The sequence below is a fragment of the Pteropus vampyrus genome, unplaced genomic scaffold, assembly GCF_000151845.1.
Source record: "Pteropus vampyrus isolate Shadow unplaced genomic scaffold, Pvam_2.0 Scaffold193, whole genome shotgun sequence".
NCBI lineage: Eukaryota > Metazoa > Chordata > Mammalia > Chiroptera > Pteropodidae > Pteropus > Pteropus vampyrus.
The window spans coordinates 1,723,461-1,740,463 of record NW_011888974.1 but is presented as its reverse complement, the minus strand read 5'-3'; the positions used below and the strand labels follow the sequence as shown (position 1 = coordinate 1,740,463).

At 46.0% G+C, this 17,003-nt stretch overlaps 1 protein-coding gene across 7 annotated transcripts in view; it reads right to left on the bottom strand.

Moving 5' to 3' along the window:
• Window positions 1-4,926: 4,926 nt before the first annotated feature.
• RHBDD2 (rhomboid domain containing 2) overlaps window positions 4,927-17,003 on the bottom strand; it is a 13,658-nt gene continuing 1,581 nt past the window's right edge. For 3 of the 7 annotated variants that reach the window (XM_011371539.2, XM_023537512.1, XM_023537511.1), the window contains exons 3-5: window positions 14,306-14,713; window positions 9,730-9,880; window positions 4,927-7,371 (exon numbers count right to left, since the gene is read on the bottom strand). In XM_011371539.2, coding sequence (XP_011369841.1) covers window positions 7,014-7,371; window positions 9,730-9,880; window positions 14,306-14,713 — 917 coding nt within the window. In that variant the 3' untranslated portion in view covers window positions 4,927-7,013. Of the gene's footprint in view, window positions 7,372-9,729; window positions 9,881-14,305; window positions 14,714-15,045; window positions 15,172-15,408; window positions 16,765-16,801; window positions 16,998-17,003 lie in introns of those variants that run through there. The other 4 variants (XM_023537514.1, XM_023537515.1, XM_023537513.1 and 1 more) reach the window with 4 other exon arrangements.

Here is a 17,003-nt window from a genome sequence, read left to right as displayed (position 1 = left end):
GCTGCTGGAGCTTTGGAGGCATCCCTCTGCCTTTGTTTCAGAGCTCCACCCTTAGGTCTCACAGCCACCAATTCTGGGCCACTTTGAGGCCCCTATGCAGGGCTCTCACCGTCAGGCTCAGGCCTGGTGGGCAGGAGTGAGGACTAAAGGCTACTTTTTATAGACTCCAGTCTGTATTCAAGCACATACTCAGGTCATCTCTGCCTGCACGTACCTCCCTGTAGCTCCCTCAAAATCAAACTGCCCTAAATGGCATGCCCACCCCCACTCCCCAACCTGTAGACCACTTCCCTCTTTCAGCCTTCTTATTTCTAGTGTACCGTTTGGGGGCGATTTGAACTTCGATGTCGTCCCAGCAGCAGGAGTAGGGGGCCAGGGGAGAATAACCACGCAGAAGTGTAATTAGCATTTTTTCTCGGTTCTTCCTCACTGATGCAACGAAGAATCACAGGTCAGTGAGATTTAGAAACGATTTATTAAAAGTAGATTTTAGAAAGACAGAGCATGCTCCAAGGGAGGAAGAAGGGGGTTTCAGTGAAGAGAGCTGTAACTGCGCTGAAGTGGAAAGGTCTGTATTGGGGGCTATGATGGGTGGTTACAAGGCGTTCCTAGGTGATTGGCAGGTGAGGTCATTTTGATTGACACTTGGTTGCTATATAACTCTTTGCCTAGCGCACATGTGCTTACCCAGAATTCAGTCTGTTATAATTAGATTCATGAACTTCCAGGCATAAACATAGTATTATAATGATGGTATAATGAGGCTTAGGTTGTGGGCAGGTCAGGGTAGTACCTTCTGCACAGCTGGTGCCAGATTAAACCAGCTATAAATTATGGCCCTCCTGTCCTTTGTCTCTAGGGATGCAGGAGGGATTCTCTAACTACCACCAGGGTGTTCTTTGGGTGGTCTCTAGGCTTGGCCTATATTCCTTTGTTCCCCTGTCACTCATGTCTGACTAGCTAACGTTAGCAGAGACTCCAGTCACCCAAGTTCAAAATTTCATTATTTTTCCACTTGCCTTCCTCTTTTCCCTCCCACTGAATGAGAACAGGATGCTGTGAAGCCAACCAGGTTACTAGTGGAGAGATGGTGAGGGGTAGGGTGGCAGAGCAGTGGGAAGGAAATAGGGGTGGGGTGCCAGGTGCAGCTGGCAGTGGGGAGCTCCCAGAGGTTCTGAGCAGGATGATGATGTGCCAAATGTAGCCATTTGGGGAGATGAACCTGTCTGTATTAGTTTCTTGTGGCTGCTGTAAGTACCACAACTGGGTGGCTTAAAACAACAAAAATTTATTCTCTTACAGTTCTGGAGGCTAGAAGTTCAAAATCAAGGTGTCCACAGGGCTCCTCAGAGGAAAAAAATCCTTCCTTTCCCCTTCCCAGCTTCTGGTGGCTTCCAGCAATCTTCAGCATCTCTTGACTTGTAGACATATCACTCCAATCTCTGCTTCCATCTTTACATGGCTATCTTCTCCTTGCATATGACTGTGTCCCTGTGTCTTCACATGGCCTTAGAATGACACTAGTTGTTGGATTTAGGACTCACCCTAATCCAGTATGACCTCATCTTAAACTGGATTACTTATTTCCAAAGGAGGTCCCATTCACAGGTACCAGGGTTAGAACTTCAACATATCTTTTTTGGGGGGCACAGTTCAAATCATGACACTGACCAAAGGGTCCAGGGTGGCTTGGAAGGGCCTGGAGATACCTGAAGCTGGGCCGGGAGGCTGCTACACTGACGGAAGAGGCTGAAAGGTGGGTCCCTCGGGGGGAGTAATTGTTCTCTGAGCTGCAAGCTTCTCTTTGTGTTGCAGCCCAGATAGTGGATCTACTGCTGTGGCCACTGTGTAGAGGTGCTACATGGGGCCACCCCGCTGCTGCTGCTGCTGCTGGCTTTCTTCTTCACCCTGATCTGCTTCTTCCTGGGTGAGGCCAAGGGTACAGGGAATATGTCCCTGTCTGGGGCAAGGGGCAGGGTTAGGGTTCGTAGAAAAGAGAACATTTCTCCTGTGCCCTTAAAGCATCCCCTGAGATCTCCCTTTAGGAGGGTGAGTCGGAGGGGGAGGTGGTGCCTAAAAGGGGAGCTAAAGGTGGGGATGGGATTGTAGTGGTCAGTCCCATCCAGCCCCAGGAAGGGGTGCTCTCTGCTCTCCTCTCCCTAGGGAGATCCCAGGCTGCAGATGAGGTTGGTCCTGTGTGTCCTGTCTCCAGGGCCTGGCCCAGCCTGATGAAAGAGGGGTCTTACCTGCTCTTACCCAAGCTCCTGATCTCTCCCCAGAGTGCCCAGCCATCCTGGAAGGGTTTGGAGTGCTCCCAGACACCAATGCCACCCTCCTCTGTAAGAGTCTGATGGAATTGGGCCTCGGGGTAGCCCATGAACATGGGGACCCCAGACCCTATGTCTGAGTCAGCACACTCCAGTGGGCTGAGCTAGACCAGATGAGAGCCCCTGCCTGAGACTGCTTGTGGTCTCAGCTGTCCACCAGCCCACTTCTCCACACAATGACCAGAACAGTAGAGCAAAGACAAGAGTCAGGAGACCTTGGTTCTGTACTGGCTCTGTCATGGATTCACTGTGTGTCCTTAGCCAATAACTTCTCCTTCCTGGACCTCACATCCTGAGTGCATGTGAGGGTTGGACTCAGGATCTTCCTCAGTGTTCCCTCAATGTTTGATGAGCCTAATTCATAGGAATGGTCCTCTGATGGTACAATTCCAGGCAGGACGGGATGGGCAGGTAGAAGGGGAGGTTCGGGGCCAGAGGTCTTTCCTGTTTCTTGTTGTTCACATGGGCCACAAATGGTCACATCTGTTCCTGAAGATTTTGCTCATTACTGGAGGCTTCCTGCCAGCTGTCTGGTCGTCTCATACAGTGCCAGCAGCATAGTGTATTTGGGGAAAGGCAGGAGGGTGCTGGGAGATGAGATTGGGGAAGCAGACTAGGCTCACGTTGGGCTAGGTGGAGGGAGAGGGATGGGATTAGGTGGTTCTCACCTGAGTGCTCCCTTTCCTCTGTGAAGTGACATGTATATGTGCATGTACGTACAGCATATACTTGTGCACAGATCGGCTTATGTATGATTTTGGGCATGGACAGGTATGAATATATGTAGGTATGTGCCTTAACCACACAGGTGTACATTTTGTGAGTGGGTATTTACCTGTTTTAACTTGAATTGATGTGTGGGTGAGGGCTCAGATTTGTGAGCTCAAAATGTTGTATGTTTGTATGTGCCTGAGTATGATATGTGTGTGTTGGGGGAGGGGCTGCATGGTTCCAATTGCCCTGGGCACTGGGAAAGCCCAAGCTGTCCCAGAGCCACCTCAATGGGCAGCCCACCTGGCTCTTGGTGCCTGGGGGGCTGTAGCTAGGCCTTCTAGAGGAGGAGTTCCATTAAAAAGGCAGCCTTGGGAAGTGAGTTTGCCATGGCTCAACGGTAGAGTTGAGTAGGCAAGCCTTTGGAGACCTTCCTTGGAGAGGTTCTCTAGGCTCAAAACAACCTTGGAGCAAGGTACCAGGTAGCCTGTGATCTGGAGATAGCATGGAGGTCCCTTAGAATCCAAGCTTCAGGGCCAGGCTGGGGTGTTTCTCTTATAGCTGGCAGCTGTCCAGGCATGGACCAGCCTATCACAGTTCAGAAAGCATCCTGGAATGGAGGCTGGAGAGGTACTCCTATGGGTCTCAGGAGCCCAAGGGTCCAATTCCCCTCTGATGGCCAGCTCCCTTTCCCCGACAGTTCCAAGCTTGGGGACACTTCATCCTACAGGATTGTCCTGCTTCCAACCCTACTCTGGGCTCTCCCCTATCCCACTCAATGTGAGCAAGCAGGCACCTTTGGGCTGGACAGGAGCCTGCACTTCAAATGAGAAAATTGCATGCATATTCTCAGCTCAGCTACACGCTTAATGTGACACCAGAAAGGCACTTTGCGCCCTAGACTGTTTCTACCTATCCAAACCCATTGCCAGGGCCTCAGGCTGGGCTCTCATCACTTCCAGCTTGGGCTACCGCAACCACTAATATCCTATCTGCCCTTTCAGCCTCTGTGCTCCAATTCTCTGCCCTACCTACAGACCCCCACCTTCCTTTCTTTGGTCCCTCTCTTGTCCAGTTAACTATCCTCTTCCCAGAAGTCTCTTCTCTGACCCTCTCAGGTAGGCTTCTTTCTCTGTCTCACTCCACATTGCATGTCTCCATTAATGAACTGAGTGTACCCCAGGCAGGGCTGGTTCTATTCCATCATGTCCCCAGAGCCTGGCATAGGCCTGGAACTCAGTGGTTGCTCACAAAGTGTTTGTTAAATGAAAGAATGAACAGGTGCATAAAGGAACAGCCTCACAGGATTGCACATATGTGCCTCTTATAGCCCTTCTCTTGTGCTGTAGTTATCTGCAAATTGGACGCCCTCAGTGAATTCCTTGGACAGGAGCCAGCCTTTTCCCCCAGGGAGCCAGCGCTGGGGAGCACAACCTGCCCCAGGGAAGGTCTGTAGAGGCTGCCAACAGTGCGATTCTGCTTCTCTGCTGCCTCCGGCTGACGAAGCAGGGAAACTAGACAAAATCTGGAAGCTTCTCTGAGTGCAGTGGGACCTGCCCTGCCTGGGAACAGGAGAGGGGTCTGGAGAGTGCAGGGAATAATGGCTTTCCCTTATGCCGAATGCGCTGTGTTCTTCATTCTCCTAACAGCCAGAGAACATAGTTGGTGCCGTCCTCCTCTTCCTCCAAAGCCCCGCTCTTTCTCCATGGAAGGGTGCGTGCTTGTATCTGACTGATCCCCTGCTCTCCAAGTCCCCAGGTTGGTCTGGGGGGAACCTCTGAATGACTGAAATTACAATTCTTTCTGAATTACAATTCTTTGTTCATTCTTCCCTTTACCCCTGCCCCCAGAATGAGTTCCCCAAAGGCAGGAATTATCTGTTCATTCATTCGTTCAACAAATATTTATTGAATGACAGCCTCGTGTTTGTGGTTCTCTGCCCACACAGGTCTGGATAGATTTGGACCTTCATCTCAGTCTCTAGCCCCAGCCTGAGGCTTGGCACACACTCAGTGTTTTCAGACATAAGACACACTGGTGGATGATTCAACAAGCAAACAGGGGAGAGGTTAAGGATCCCCTATAGATCCTCTAATACTGAGGGGAGAAATGGCCCCCCTCTTACCTGGCTCCAGGCTGCCTGCTGTTAGCTGTGGCCAGACCAAGGGAAGTCCAGGGAAACAAAGATCCAGTCTCAGAGCAGCAGTTGTGGCAGGGGCCTGAGTCAGGAGCAGCTACTGTTTGCTCTGCCGAGCGCCATCTTGCCTTCCTGGAACACCGTGTAAGTAAAACCAGAGGTAGGTGAGACTGTTGGACTGAAAGGCCTCGGAGGACCCTCACAGCTCTGCTACTCAGGGACCTGTGAAATGGTCCCCCAGCCAGACCATCTCCAAGGCCCAGGGCCTCTGCAGCTCCACAGCATAGTCCATGCAGGAGGGACAGACACAAGGGATGTCACTCTGCCACACTAGGAACAAGTGGCCCTCTTATCTCCTTCAGGTACAGGCCTGAGACTGGAGGAAAAACGTCTAAGGGACACACGACAGCCCATACTCACTGACACTATAGGAAAGGTACCAGGTGCAGTTGGAGACAGAGGCCATAAGCCAGGCCCTGACAGCCTTGCTCTGTGACTGCAGACAAGTCCCAGCTATATTCTCGGCACCCAACTCCTTGACTGGTGATCCTACTTCACTATCCAGCTACATCCTCCACCCCTGTCACCTAGTGTTGGCCACTCAGGTGCCTAACGATGCCTGCTCTAATGTGGGTGGGTGGATTTGTAAGTATCTTATCCACTTCTAATACTCAGGACCTATCAAAGAGCCAGCCTAGAGCACGCTATCCAGTGCCTAGAATAAATGAAGGTCATGTGTTATATCCATTGAAATATCTGCAACTTGGCCTTTCTCCATGTGAGCCCACCACAAGGCACTCCAGCTGATGGCTTATTAGAAGCAATGAGCTCTCCTTAGGCTGGTCAGGCACCTTTTGGCTCACATTCCTGTCTTTTCCTGGCCTGCATCAGAGGGGCTACTCTCCAACCCAAACTACATTTCCTGGGCTCATTTGCCAACAGGTTCCTGGTTCATCTGTCCCATGGGAGACCCTGATGTTAGGTGACAGGCAGAGAAGCTAGGGTTCTGCTCCCCCAATCTTGCTTTAGATGTCATCATTGCCAGTGCCCGTCACTACTTGGTACATGGTCTCGCCAGGCAGTCCTCGTGGTAGTCCTACCTGGAGCTCTGGTAATACCCCCTCCACCCTAAGAGCACTAGTAGCTTCTTGCTGTCACCAATCTCAGGGTTGCCAAACCTTGTTGTCCCTTTCAGTTCACCCAGCACCTTTGCAACTCATTCCCCATGTCAGATCCCTGCTGGGTGGAGGCCACTGGCCTGACTTGACCCCTGATATATTTCTCCTCTTTGCCATCACACCCTGCATCACCACTGCCAAATCCTGCTCTCCATATTCCCCAGCCAGAGCACAGACCACAGACCACAGACCAAAGGCATGTCAGAAGATTTTTCTTTATACAAAGGTAATCGACACTATGGATCCACCAGCATGCTGTTGCGGTTCACACCGGCCCTTCTCACCACAAGTCTGGGGTGGGGGTGTGGTGGTCACTGTGGGGGAGAAACAACAGAGGCCTGGGGACCACCAAGCACACTAGCTGGGAGCTCCCGAAGGGCTGACACAGACACACAGACACTGTATAACCAAGAGCACTACACACGGTCACAGGAAGGAAATGCAGAGCTGCAGGTAGCCATTGGCAGCCACTGACAATGCCCTCTTCTCCCAGGTGTTCTTTGGGAGGCAGGACAGGAAATAGGGACATATATCAAAGTACTCAACACAGAGCCTGGCACATAGAGGTGTTCAATAAATAATTTTTTTGTCAAGAAAACCTTAGCTCGGAGAGGACCTTCTTCAGAGGCCAAGATAACTTTCTGTGAGATAACTTCCCCATCAGGGGATCAGGACCCTTGTGCCCTCCTTGGAGCCTGTAGTTGGTGGAGTGGCCAGGGCCCCAGAATACACAGTGCCAGGGCAGTTGAGGGGGGCAGGGGGCTGAACCCCCAGGGAGGCCCCTGCAGAAGCCGGATAGACACCGAAAGAGTTAGGGGCTGTGCCAAAATGGTTCTGTACATAACACAGGCCAGAGGCAGGCTTGTAGGGAGGCAGGCTGGGCATATGCCCAGGAGCACAGGCTGGCCAGGAGGCTAGTTTCTGGCCACTGGCATGCTGCATCTGGGCAACAGGGTGGCTCGGGGGCACGTGAGGGTGGCCGCTCTGTGTAGGATAGGAGCCGGGCACAGGGTTCAGCCTGGAATGGAACAAGAGAGAAAATGGTCATTCAGCTAGAAGTGGGAAGGCACACAGCAACCCCAGCTGTCGTTCCACATGAGAAAAGCGTGGGGTTGTCGTACTCTTTTATATTACAACATGCTTTGGACTTTGGCTGTAACTAGATCTAAGTGCCAAGATCTAAGTACCAAGCAGGGAGAAAGGTTAATCTCAACCAAACAGAAAACAGATGCTCAGAAAGGAAAGGGCCCACTCACAGTTCTGCAGCAAGCCAGCAGTAGGAAGGGATATTGGGCTGGTGGCTGAGACCACCTAGTGTAACCTACTCATAGCGGCTTGCAAACCAGATGGAGATGGGGACCAGATCACAGCAGTCAGTGTGTGTGTGGCCAGCAATTCTACCCAAAGAGAATGATCCACCTCTGTGGGAGGAAGGTGCGAGGGGCTCTAACAGGGTAACTCAGGACTTGGGCCCAGGCTTTGTCTGCTGGAGATTTTCTACCTGAGATCTCAGGAATGGATACTCACAGCTCAAAGTCCTGGCTGGCAGAAGCCAACATGACAGATGTGGGGAGCTATCTGTGCTGAGGTTAGACCCCACCACAGACATATGTGGCTAGGACCACGAATAGAGACACATTCTAAGGGTTTTATCCTCTGAACTTCTGTGCTAAGTTCCAAATATAGAGAACAAATGCCAACACCACTGATGTCTGTTAGATGAAGACTGAACTTGTACATATTTCAATTAAGACCTGACCTTACAAATCAAATGTACAAATAAGTACAGACATGGGACACTTAATAGCACTTCTGGGATATTTTAAAATGTAGAGGGTTTGGCCTACCAGAAGATGGACAAGAGCCCCCAGGGAGGCAAAGCTGTCCAGCCCGCCATGTCAACTGCCTAAACAAACACACGCTGCATGCTGCCTGTATCCCACTGTCAGGCCATCTGAAACACCAAGTTGTGTTCTGGGTGCCTACAGGGTAATGAAGCCCAAACACCACACCAGGTGAGGAACACGAAAGGAAGTGAAAGGGTCATCATGTTCCCCACCCAGATCTGCATGTCATAGTGAAGCAGGATCACACCTGGTACCAACGAGTCACACCTACAGAGAGGCAACTTCAGTTGAGCATGGAAGAACATTCTCATCAGGGGCTGCCTTGGAGAGTGAGCTCCCAGCCACCACATGGTGTGAGTTAAGGATGGGTGACCACGACCACTACCAACTGTTTTAGAGGGGACTCTTTCACACGGTGGGAGATTGCACTCAAGGATACCTTAAGTCCCCTCTAGATTCCATGGGGATATTTAAAAGCCAAAAAGCCACGATTTGCTTCATTCTATATTTAAACAGCCTCTCACATATTTAGACCCCAGAAATTACTTGCCTAAAACAAAGTGCATTTCTGGTTTTTGCAGTTTTCTCCCCTCCCCTCCCCATACATGGCTTTAAAACATGGTCAAAGGGCCCTGAGCTGGTAAAGGCTGGGAGCATCACCTCCTGAAATAAGAGCAGCTTCCAACTCAACTCAAACCCTGCATCCAGCCCAGCACAGAGTGCAAAATTTACTCTACAGCTGGATGAAGGCAGAAAAAGGCCACTGACATCTTGATTTCACAGTGAGTCTTTCCTTCTGAAGGGACTGTTCAAGGAAAGAAAACCTACATTGTGAAGTCTTGGCATGGGCAGAAACTAGGGAAAGACATAGAGGTCTGTGGTGTGGGACAATGGAGAGGGAGTGAAGAGGACCTGGAAGCAGGAGACCCTAGCTCTAGACTGGGTCTCAGTGTTACCTGGAGAAAACTACGGTCCTCTCTGGGCTTCCTCTCTAAAAGGAAGGAATAAGGCTACATCAGCTCTGACGGCTTGCCTAGCACTTTCCACTGAGAGTTAATGAGCCTGGACTAGAAGACAGTAAACTTCACCTTCTCTTATTAAGTGGCCAAGAAAACCCCACCTCGCAGGTCTCGGGCTGTGCCACCTCCTAAGCTACAACGTAAGCTGTGTGACTATTTACGCTTGCCAATATGCCATGCCAGAGCCCAGTTCAACCTGCAGTGAGTTCTTCTCAGTGCTGAAGGTTGCTAATAACGCTAGATAGGGCCACTCTCTCCCACAGTCTGCCACAAGTCACTCAGGATTACCCATAGTGCTTCAAATGCCTTCCTTTTTCCATTCCTGCTCATTCCCTACTTCAGATGCAGCTGGGCAGAATCTAGAGTGCTCAGAAGACATCAGTGCATAGATTTTCTGGGCCCAGGGCTGCCCACACTGAATTCCTTTGTCCCCATGACACTGAACCAGTCACACCCTCTACAGGCCCTGGAATTGCTTTAAGAATAAGACTTAAAGGTTCTGTAACTTACTTCCGGCTGTGGGCTGCTCTCCTTTCAGCTGAAGAGCCTGAGACATACTTGAACATTGAAATCTTCCTCATCAGGCTGAAGGGGAACTTCTGGTCGAGCTTCAATGCTACTCGCTCTGATAGGTCGAGGGAATAGCAGTATGTGACGCCATCTGAGGTTGGTATGTTAAGTAAAATTGGAGGCAGCTAAAGGGATAGGGCTGAACACCTCCCATAGAAGAATACCGGTTCCCAAATTTATTCTACAGGGGCATCAGTGCTTTTTCCACCATAAATTCTAATTGGAGTTTCAAGCTTAGGAGTAAGCAAGAGTTGAATTTCTATGCCCTGTACCTCAGATGGAACCTAACCCAGCAATTGAGGGCAGATAGGAGCTAATGCTTCACCTTCTCCTATGTCAACGCTATCCTACATCTTAAGCCCCTCTAATCCCTGCGATCAGAGTTATAAGCCAGCACACACCTCCATCCTTGCAGTGGGATGAGGCATGAGGCTGTCCTAATATCCTATAGAGAGAACTGACATCATCTTGTACTTTTGTCCCAAATAGAAGGAATCTTGCCCCAATATGACCAAGTGAGCTTCATGTGGGCCTCTTTGACAGCACTTCCCCCAGTGATGTGATGGCACTCTGGTCATCTGATCTGTCAGCCCACCGCTGTAGGCAGCTACAAAGATTCAGCCTTCATCAATCCATTTATCCTTTCAACAAACAGTTAAACTGAATATCTAACAGGTACCAGGAACTAAGGAATAAGTGATAACTGTCAGATAGGAAGTAAGTAACTGGGGTAGAACGAGTGGTGATAAGCAAAAGCTGATCTATGGAAGATGCTGCTGGGAACCTTAACCTAGTGTAGAGAGATTGGGGAAGGCTGAACCCTAAATTGTGAGTAGCAACAGCTAGACGGAGGATGGTGGTGGAGAGGCGGCTTCCCTACAGAAGTACCAAGAGAAAGTTGTCCCTTGAGACAGTGATCTGAACTCGAATGCTACTAGTATTTTCAACACAATTCTTTGCTGAGTTAGGCCATTTCATTCATTACAGGACATTTACCATCCCTGGTCACCAGCCACTAAATGGCAGTAACACCTAGTCATTGTGATAACCAAAAATGTCCATGAATATTTCTAAATTCTTTCAGGGAGGAAGATTCCAGATGATAACCAATGCTGTAAGAAAGTCAGAAGTTGTCATGGCTGATGACTTCAGAATGAACTAAAGAATCTGTTCCACTTCTGACTCTGAGGAAGTAATAACAGTAGATTAGTCCTCCTACCACAAAGCAAAATGCAATATTTTACACAATTGTTTTTGGACTTTGGACAACAAACACTGCCAGACTGTGATACCTAAGAAAAGGGAAACAAATGAAGTAAGCCTCAAGATCAAGCTGGCTTTCCATCTAGAGGCATTTTCCAAACTATAGTATAGTAAGGAGAATCCAAGCATCGTAGAGCATTTTTAGCTGAGCTGGAGAGACAGCGTTCAGAGAGGAAAAAGTGCCTGGAATTTAAAGGTCAGAGTAATTGAAAGGAGGGAGCTGCTCACGGAAGGACTTACAGAAATGTGTGCAGGGGTTCCCCGAGTCTTTTGCTGAATACTAATATGTACATACTTAAGCTGAGACTCCTCGAACCAGGTAAAGAACAGCTACTGAGGAAACAACAACTAAAAGCTTAACAACTCCTGGAGTTCAGGACAGGGACATGATCAAGTTCTAACCAGAATGGGTAAAGACAACCCACTGAACACCCAAGACATTCAGAATAGACCTTCCAAAAGGCAAAACCTTAACAAGTAAATTGCCTATCAGAAAAAAAAATCAACACTCTTTAAAGGAAAAGAACAAAATTCAGCCCTAACATAGCATTTACAATGTATAGTATAAAATAAAAAATTATAAGACAAGTAAAGAAGCAAAACAATGGGATCCATAATCAGGAAAAAAAAAATCAGTCAAAAGAAACAGATCCAGAACTGAAATAATATTGACAAGATGATGGTATCATACTCACACCTTTACAAATGTGTGAGTATGTGTTTAAATGAAAACATAAACATAATGATGAATAATCTCAATGGAAACTCTTGAGCTGAAATATGCAAGAAGACAAAAAAAACTAACTGGATGGGTTTAACAGCAGAGTAGATACTGCAGAAGAAAACATGATTGAACTCGAAGGCAGTGTGATAGAAACTAACCAAACCGAAATGTAAAGCAAAAAAAAAAAAAAAAAAGGCTAACATATGTGTAATTGGCAATGACTCAAGAAGGTAAACACAAAGAAAAACACATGATAATAGCTAAAAATTAACAAAGAAAAAACAATGAATTATACAGGGAAACAATAAAATGATTACTAATTTCTCATCAGAAACAGGACAAACCAGAAGTAATGCAATGACATCGTTAAAAGTGAAAGATTAGATAAAGCTACAATTCTATATTTAGTAAAATAAAGGCATTTTCAGATAACCAAAAGCTGAGAGAATTGGTCACCAGCATATCCACTATACAAGAAATGTTAAATGAAGTTCTTCAGACTAAAGGAAATGATACCAGATGGAAATTTGGATCTACCCAAAAGAATGACAAGAACTAGAAATGGTAAATGTAAGTAAATATGTGAGTAAATGTTGCTCTTTTAATTTAAAAAAATATAATTGACTGTTTAAAACAAAAATAATAGCAATGTATTGTGAGGTTTATAACATAGTAGAAGTAAAATGTATGATAACAATAACACAAAGGATGGGAAGCAGAAAAACAGAAATATAATGCTATAACATTATTATATTATATACAAAGTGGTATACTATATGAAAGTAGTCTGTGATAAACTAAAAATGCATATTGTAAACTCCAGAGCAACTACTGAAAAATAAAACAAAGTAGTATAATTAATAAGCAAACAGAAAAGAAAAAATACTAAAAAAAAATGTAATTGAAGGCAGGAGGAAAAAAACAAAGAACAACTGAGAAAACAAACAGCAAGCTGGCAGACTTAACTCCAACCAAATCAATAATTACACTAAATGTAAATGAGCTAAATATGCCTTTTAAGAGACAGAGATTGTCAGATTAGAGCACCAACTATATGCTATCTACAAGAAACATGCTTTAAATATAAAGACAAAACATGTTAAAAATATAAGGATTGAAAAATATATACCATACAAATCTTAATTTTAAGTAGAAAGCTGGAATAACTATATTTATATCAGATAATTAAGACTTCAAGGAAAAGAATATTATCAGAGATTAAAAGGACCAATTTCATAACGATAAAGGGTGAATTCATTAAGATGACATAATAATCCTAAATGTGTATGTGTCCAATAATAGAGTTTCAAAATACTTAAAGCAAGAAGTGGCAAGAATTGAAAGAAAAAAATAGACAAATCCACAATCTTAGTTGGAGATTTCAATAACCCTCTCAGTAATTGATAGAACAAGTACTGGGATACAGAAAGCTTGAACAACATCAACATCTTGACCTAACAAACACATACTGAATACCATACTCACCAATCGCAGAAAGCATTCTTTATACATACACATAGAACAATGACCAATATGTGCCAAATGCTGAGCCAGCGACAATTTAAAAGGGCTGCAATCTTACAAAAAAAATGTTCTCTTACCTCATATAATGAAATTAGAGATCAATAATAAAAAGAAATCTGAAAAATCACTAAATATCTAGAAATTAAGCAATTCACTTATAAATAATTCCTGGATCAAAGAAGAAATCCCAAAGAAAATTAGAAAATACTTTTAACTGAGTAATGCTAACATATCAAAATTTGTGGGATAGAGCTATAGTAGTGCTTACAGGGAAGTATATAGCTTTAAATTTTATTAGAAAAAAACATTTAAAATCAATGAAATTAAATTAAAATTAAAAAATAAATAAGAGCTATGTTATCAATGTGAATTTATACACTACCTATCCTAATAGCTTATAGAATCATAAATTGAAAAAGATTTTAGGAATGTACCTAATCCCCAACACTACCAATTCTGATACTTAAAAAAGTAACCGTTTGTATTTTAAATTTCTTTTCTCTAATTGCCAGAATATTTATACAGGGATTTAAGGCTTATCCTAAGTTTTTTACCCCCCATATGGTAAAAGCCTATCAACTTTTTTTTTCTGAGAAAAAGACTAAACCAAACAAAAATAAAAAAACCTGTTTCCTATTCCTTTTATGGAACATCTCCAGCTCGTGGGTATTTCAGATTCTTTCAATGAAAACTCTTATCATAACCAGTTAAATGTATATTTACACCTTAGTTTATAAGAAAAAAAATCAAATCAGAATATTTTACTAACTGGCAGTGCTAAGCCGCACAAGGAGATAGCTATGTTGATATTTTCCAGATGAGGAAATTCTGGCCTAGAGAAGGGAGGTGACCTGCCCAAGGCCACATGGTTTTCAAAGCTGAAGCTAGAACCCAGGTTACCTACATCTGAGCCCAAGGCTCTACCTATGTTACTCCTCAGACCCTCCCAACTTGGTTTGCGTTTTGGGATGTCATCGTTCTACAATTCCCTCCTAGGAAGGATACATGCTAGCCCAATTCCAAGGCCACAGACATTACTGAGAAAAGAGGTCTGGGGAATAAGCCAGGAGGCACACAGCAGGAGCCATGGCACCAGCAATGAGGGTACAACCATGCCAAACACAAGGGCCCTCCTCATCCGAGAGCGGACAGCGTTGACGCCCAGCATGGCAAAAGCCACTGGGGTGAAACCTCTGGCATCTTCCACCTCCCCCAGCTTCGACAGCGATGACACGGCCTCAAACGACAGGAAGATGATAGCGGAGAAGAGGGCGAAGATCACGGTGAAGAAACAGTGGCGGACGGTGCCCACGGTTCTCTCAAAATTGCCAGCAAAGCGCCAGATGATGATAGCACCACAGAGCAGGGAGACTGGATTCTCATAGACAAAGATGTAGGTCACCAGCCTGTAAACTGCAGAGGAAGCTGGGTTAGAGGCCTGACAGTGGATTGCTCCAAGGAGGGAAAGGTTACAACCCACCTAGAAAAGGGGGAATAGCCCCCATGATAGAGCACTGAAAGCCAGTGAAAATCAGCCAGGAGCCAAGATAAGCAGTGGGAGACCACAATGAAGGACCCAAGACTCAAAGTAGAGGCATGAATGTCTAAATCCCTGCTCTTTCCCGGACCTGGAGTAAGTCTTATCAGTGACTGACTTCCACGTGGGGGAAAAACACTTTTTAGCATGGGATGGTCTTTGAATTTGTAATTTGCTTTATGCCCCTTTTTTAGGTTTTAATACTGACCTATCTCACCAGGCAGTTTGAGGGTTAATTAATTGTAACAGCTTCAGGGTGGATTGAGTGGGTGTCCCTTAACACTCTGTGTGCCAGTCTCCTCGGTTGTAATCCTGACCTCTCCTTCCATAGTGGCTGTTCAGAGGAAGAAAAAAGGGACCATGAATTATTTTGCACCTATAAAGATTATCACTATAATCTAGATATAAAAGATTTTAAAAAACTATCACTAATAATATAAATATTGAACCAGAAGTCTTCTTTGAAAGTGCTTATCCAATCTTACAGGGAGAGTGATGTTTTATGTGCAATAAGACAGCAAAGAATCTCACTTTTGTTCTTCTAAAAAGCAGTTAGATATCTCTTACGTACTTCTATGTCCTTGCAGGCCAAAACATTAAGCTGAAAGAGAGGACTGGTGAAGTGACAGTAATATCGGACTTGGGAGCCTAAAGACTTGGAGTGGAATCTTGGCTCCATCACATACGAGTTAGCTGAGCTTAGTCAAGTCACAGGCTCTTGGGGCTTCAGTTTCCTAAATATAAAGTACCATGATTACACTTGACGCCTTCGTAGTCTCTTATGCATCTAATGTTCACTTGCCCATGAACCCCACACTCAGAGAAGCTGTTAAGAAAAAAAGGGAGCTCAGTTTCTGCCGACATTTTGCTTCTGGCTATGACAAGCTCTGTGTCAGAGTGGGAGTAGGGGATAGTTTTAGAGTTGAGCAGGGAGCCAGGCTATGAACCTCAGGCCATTTCTGTCAGGCTTCATTATCTGAAGAGTACTTCATTATTTGTTGAACTCTCCCCAAACTGAAATTCCAAGTATAAATGTGAAGTTTCTAGAAGCAACTCTATATGATTTGGGGGTTATATACCCCTAAGACTCTAGTTCCAAAATGTAACACAATAAAAAAAAAAAAAAATCTGGGTTCTGTCTCAATTATATGACTTAATGGCTCTGTAATTCTCTGCATTAAGCCTCAGCAGCATCTAAATAATGGGCAATAATAAAGCCTACATACGTCATGGGATCTTCGAGAGGACTGAATGAATTTAATGCATGTAATTGTGCTTTGCAAAACAGCAAGTTATACAAATTTCCCATTTTACTCCCCAGAAAAAAATGAAATTTTATGAGCTGATGTTTATACTTAATGGTCTGCAAAATTCCTCTCTCCTCGGGAAAAAAAACACACCTCTCCCAAAGGCACAAGATGCCCCTCTCTCCTCCTGACTCAGAGCTGGGAATCTGAGTCAGAATTAAGATACAAACGAAGAAGCGAAAGAAATCCTAGACCTCAAGAGACCAGGAACCTTACAGGGGTAGCTATAGATAAAGCTCAAACGTCTTGATTAAGGCGAGAGAAAAAAAATTTTTCAGTGAGAGTTAGGCCCTAAAGCAGACGGAAGTGTGTGTACGACAAAGGAGAGAAAAAATCCTTTTCCTCACAGAGAGCGCATGGGTGAATGAAAACGGTTTGCTTGCTTGCGTATGTATGTGGGGGCTGTCATTAGTCTGGAGGCGACAGGGAAGGGAACAAATTTGGGAAGGGAAGGATTACAGTTGATGACTAAGATGAGGCTTGGAGAGACAAAGACGTGGAATATGCGGCTGTTCCTCCGGGTGGGGAGAATGATGATGCGGACGGAGTAGCTGGAGGTAAGGACTGATGGCGCAGGTGCTGGGAAGCCGAAGCCCAGGCCCTGGCGAGGTCGGAGGAAAAGGACTGGTACGGGGGTCCCTTCCCCGCCCTGCTCACCTTGCCAGTTGCGCAGGCAATCAGATCTCAGTGAGAGGCCGGAGGGCGGCAGGGGCGGCTGCAGCAGGAACAGGCGGGGCCCAGACACCAGTAGCGAGAGCAGCGCCGTGAAGAAGGTGGCGGATGGCACCTCCGGACAGAAGGACCAGCTCCGACTCCCAGGTTCCGAAACCGCCATGGCCGCCACCGCTCCGGTGGCTGC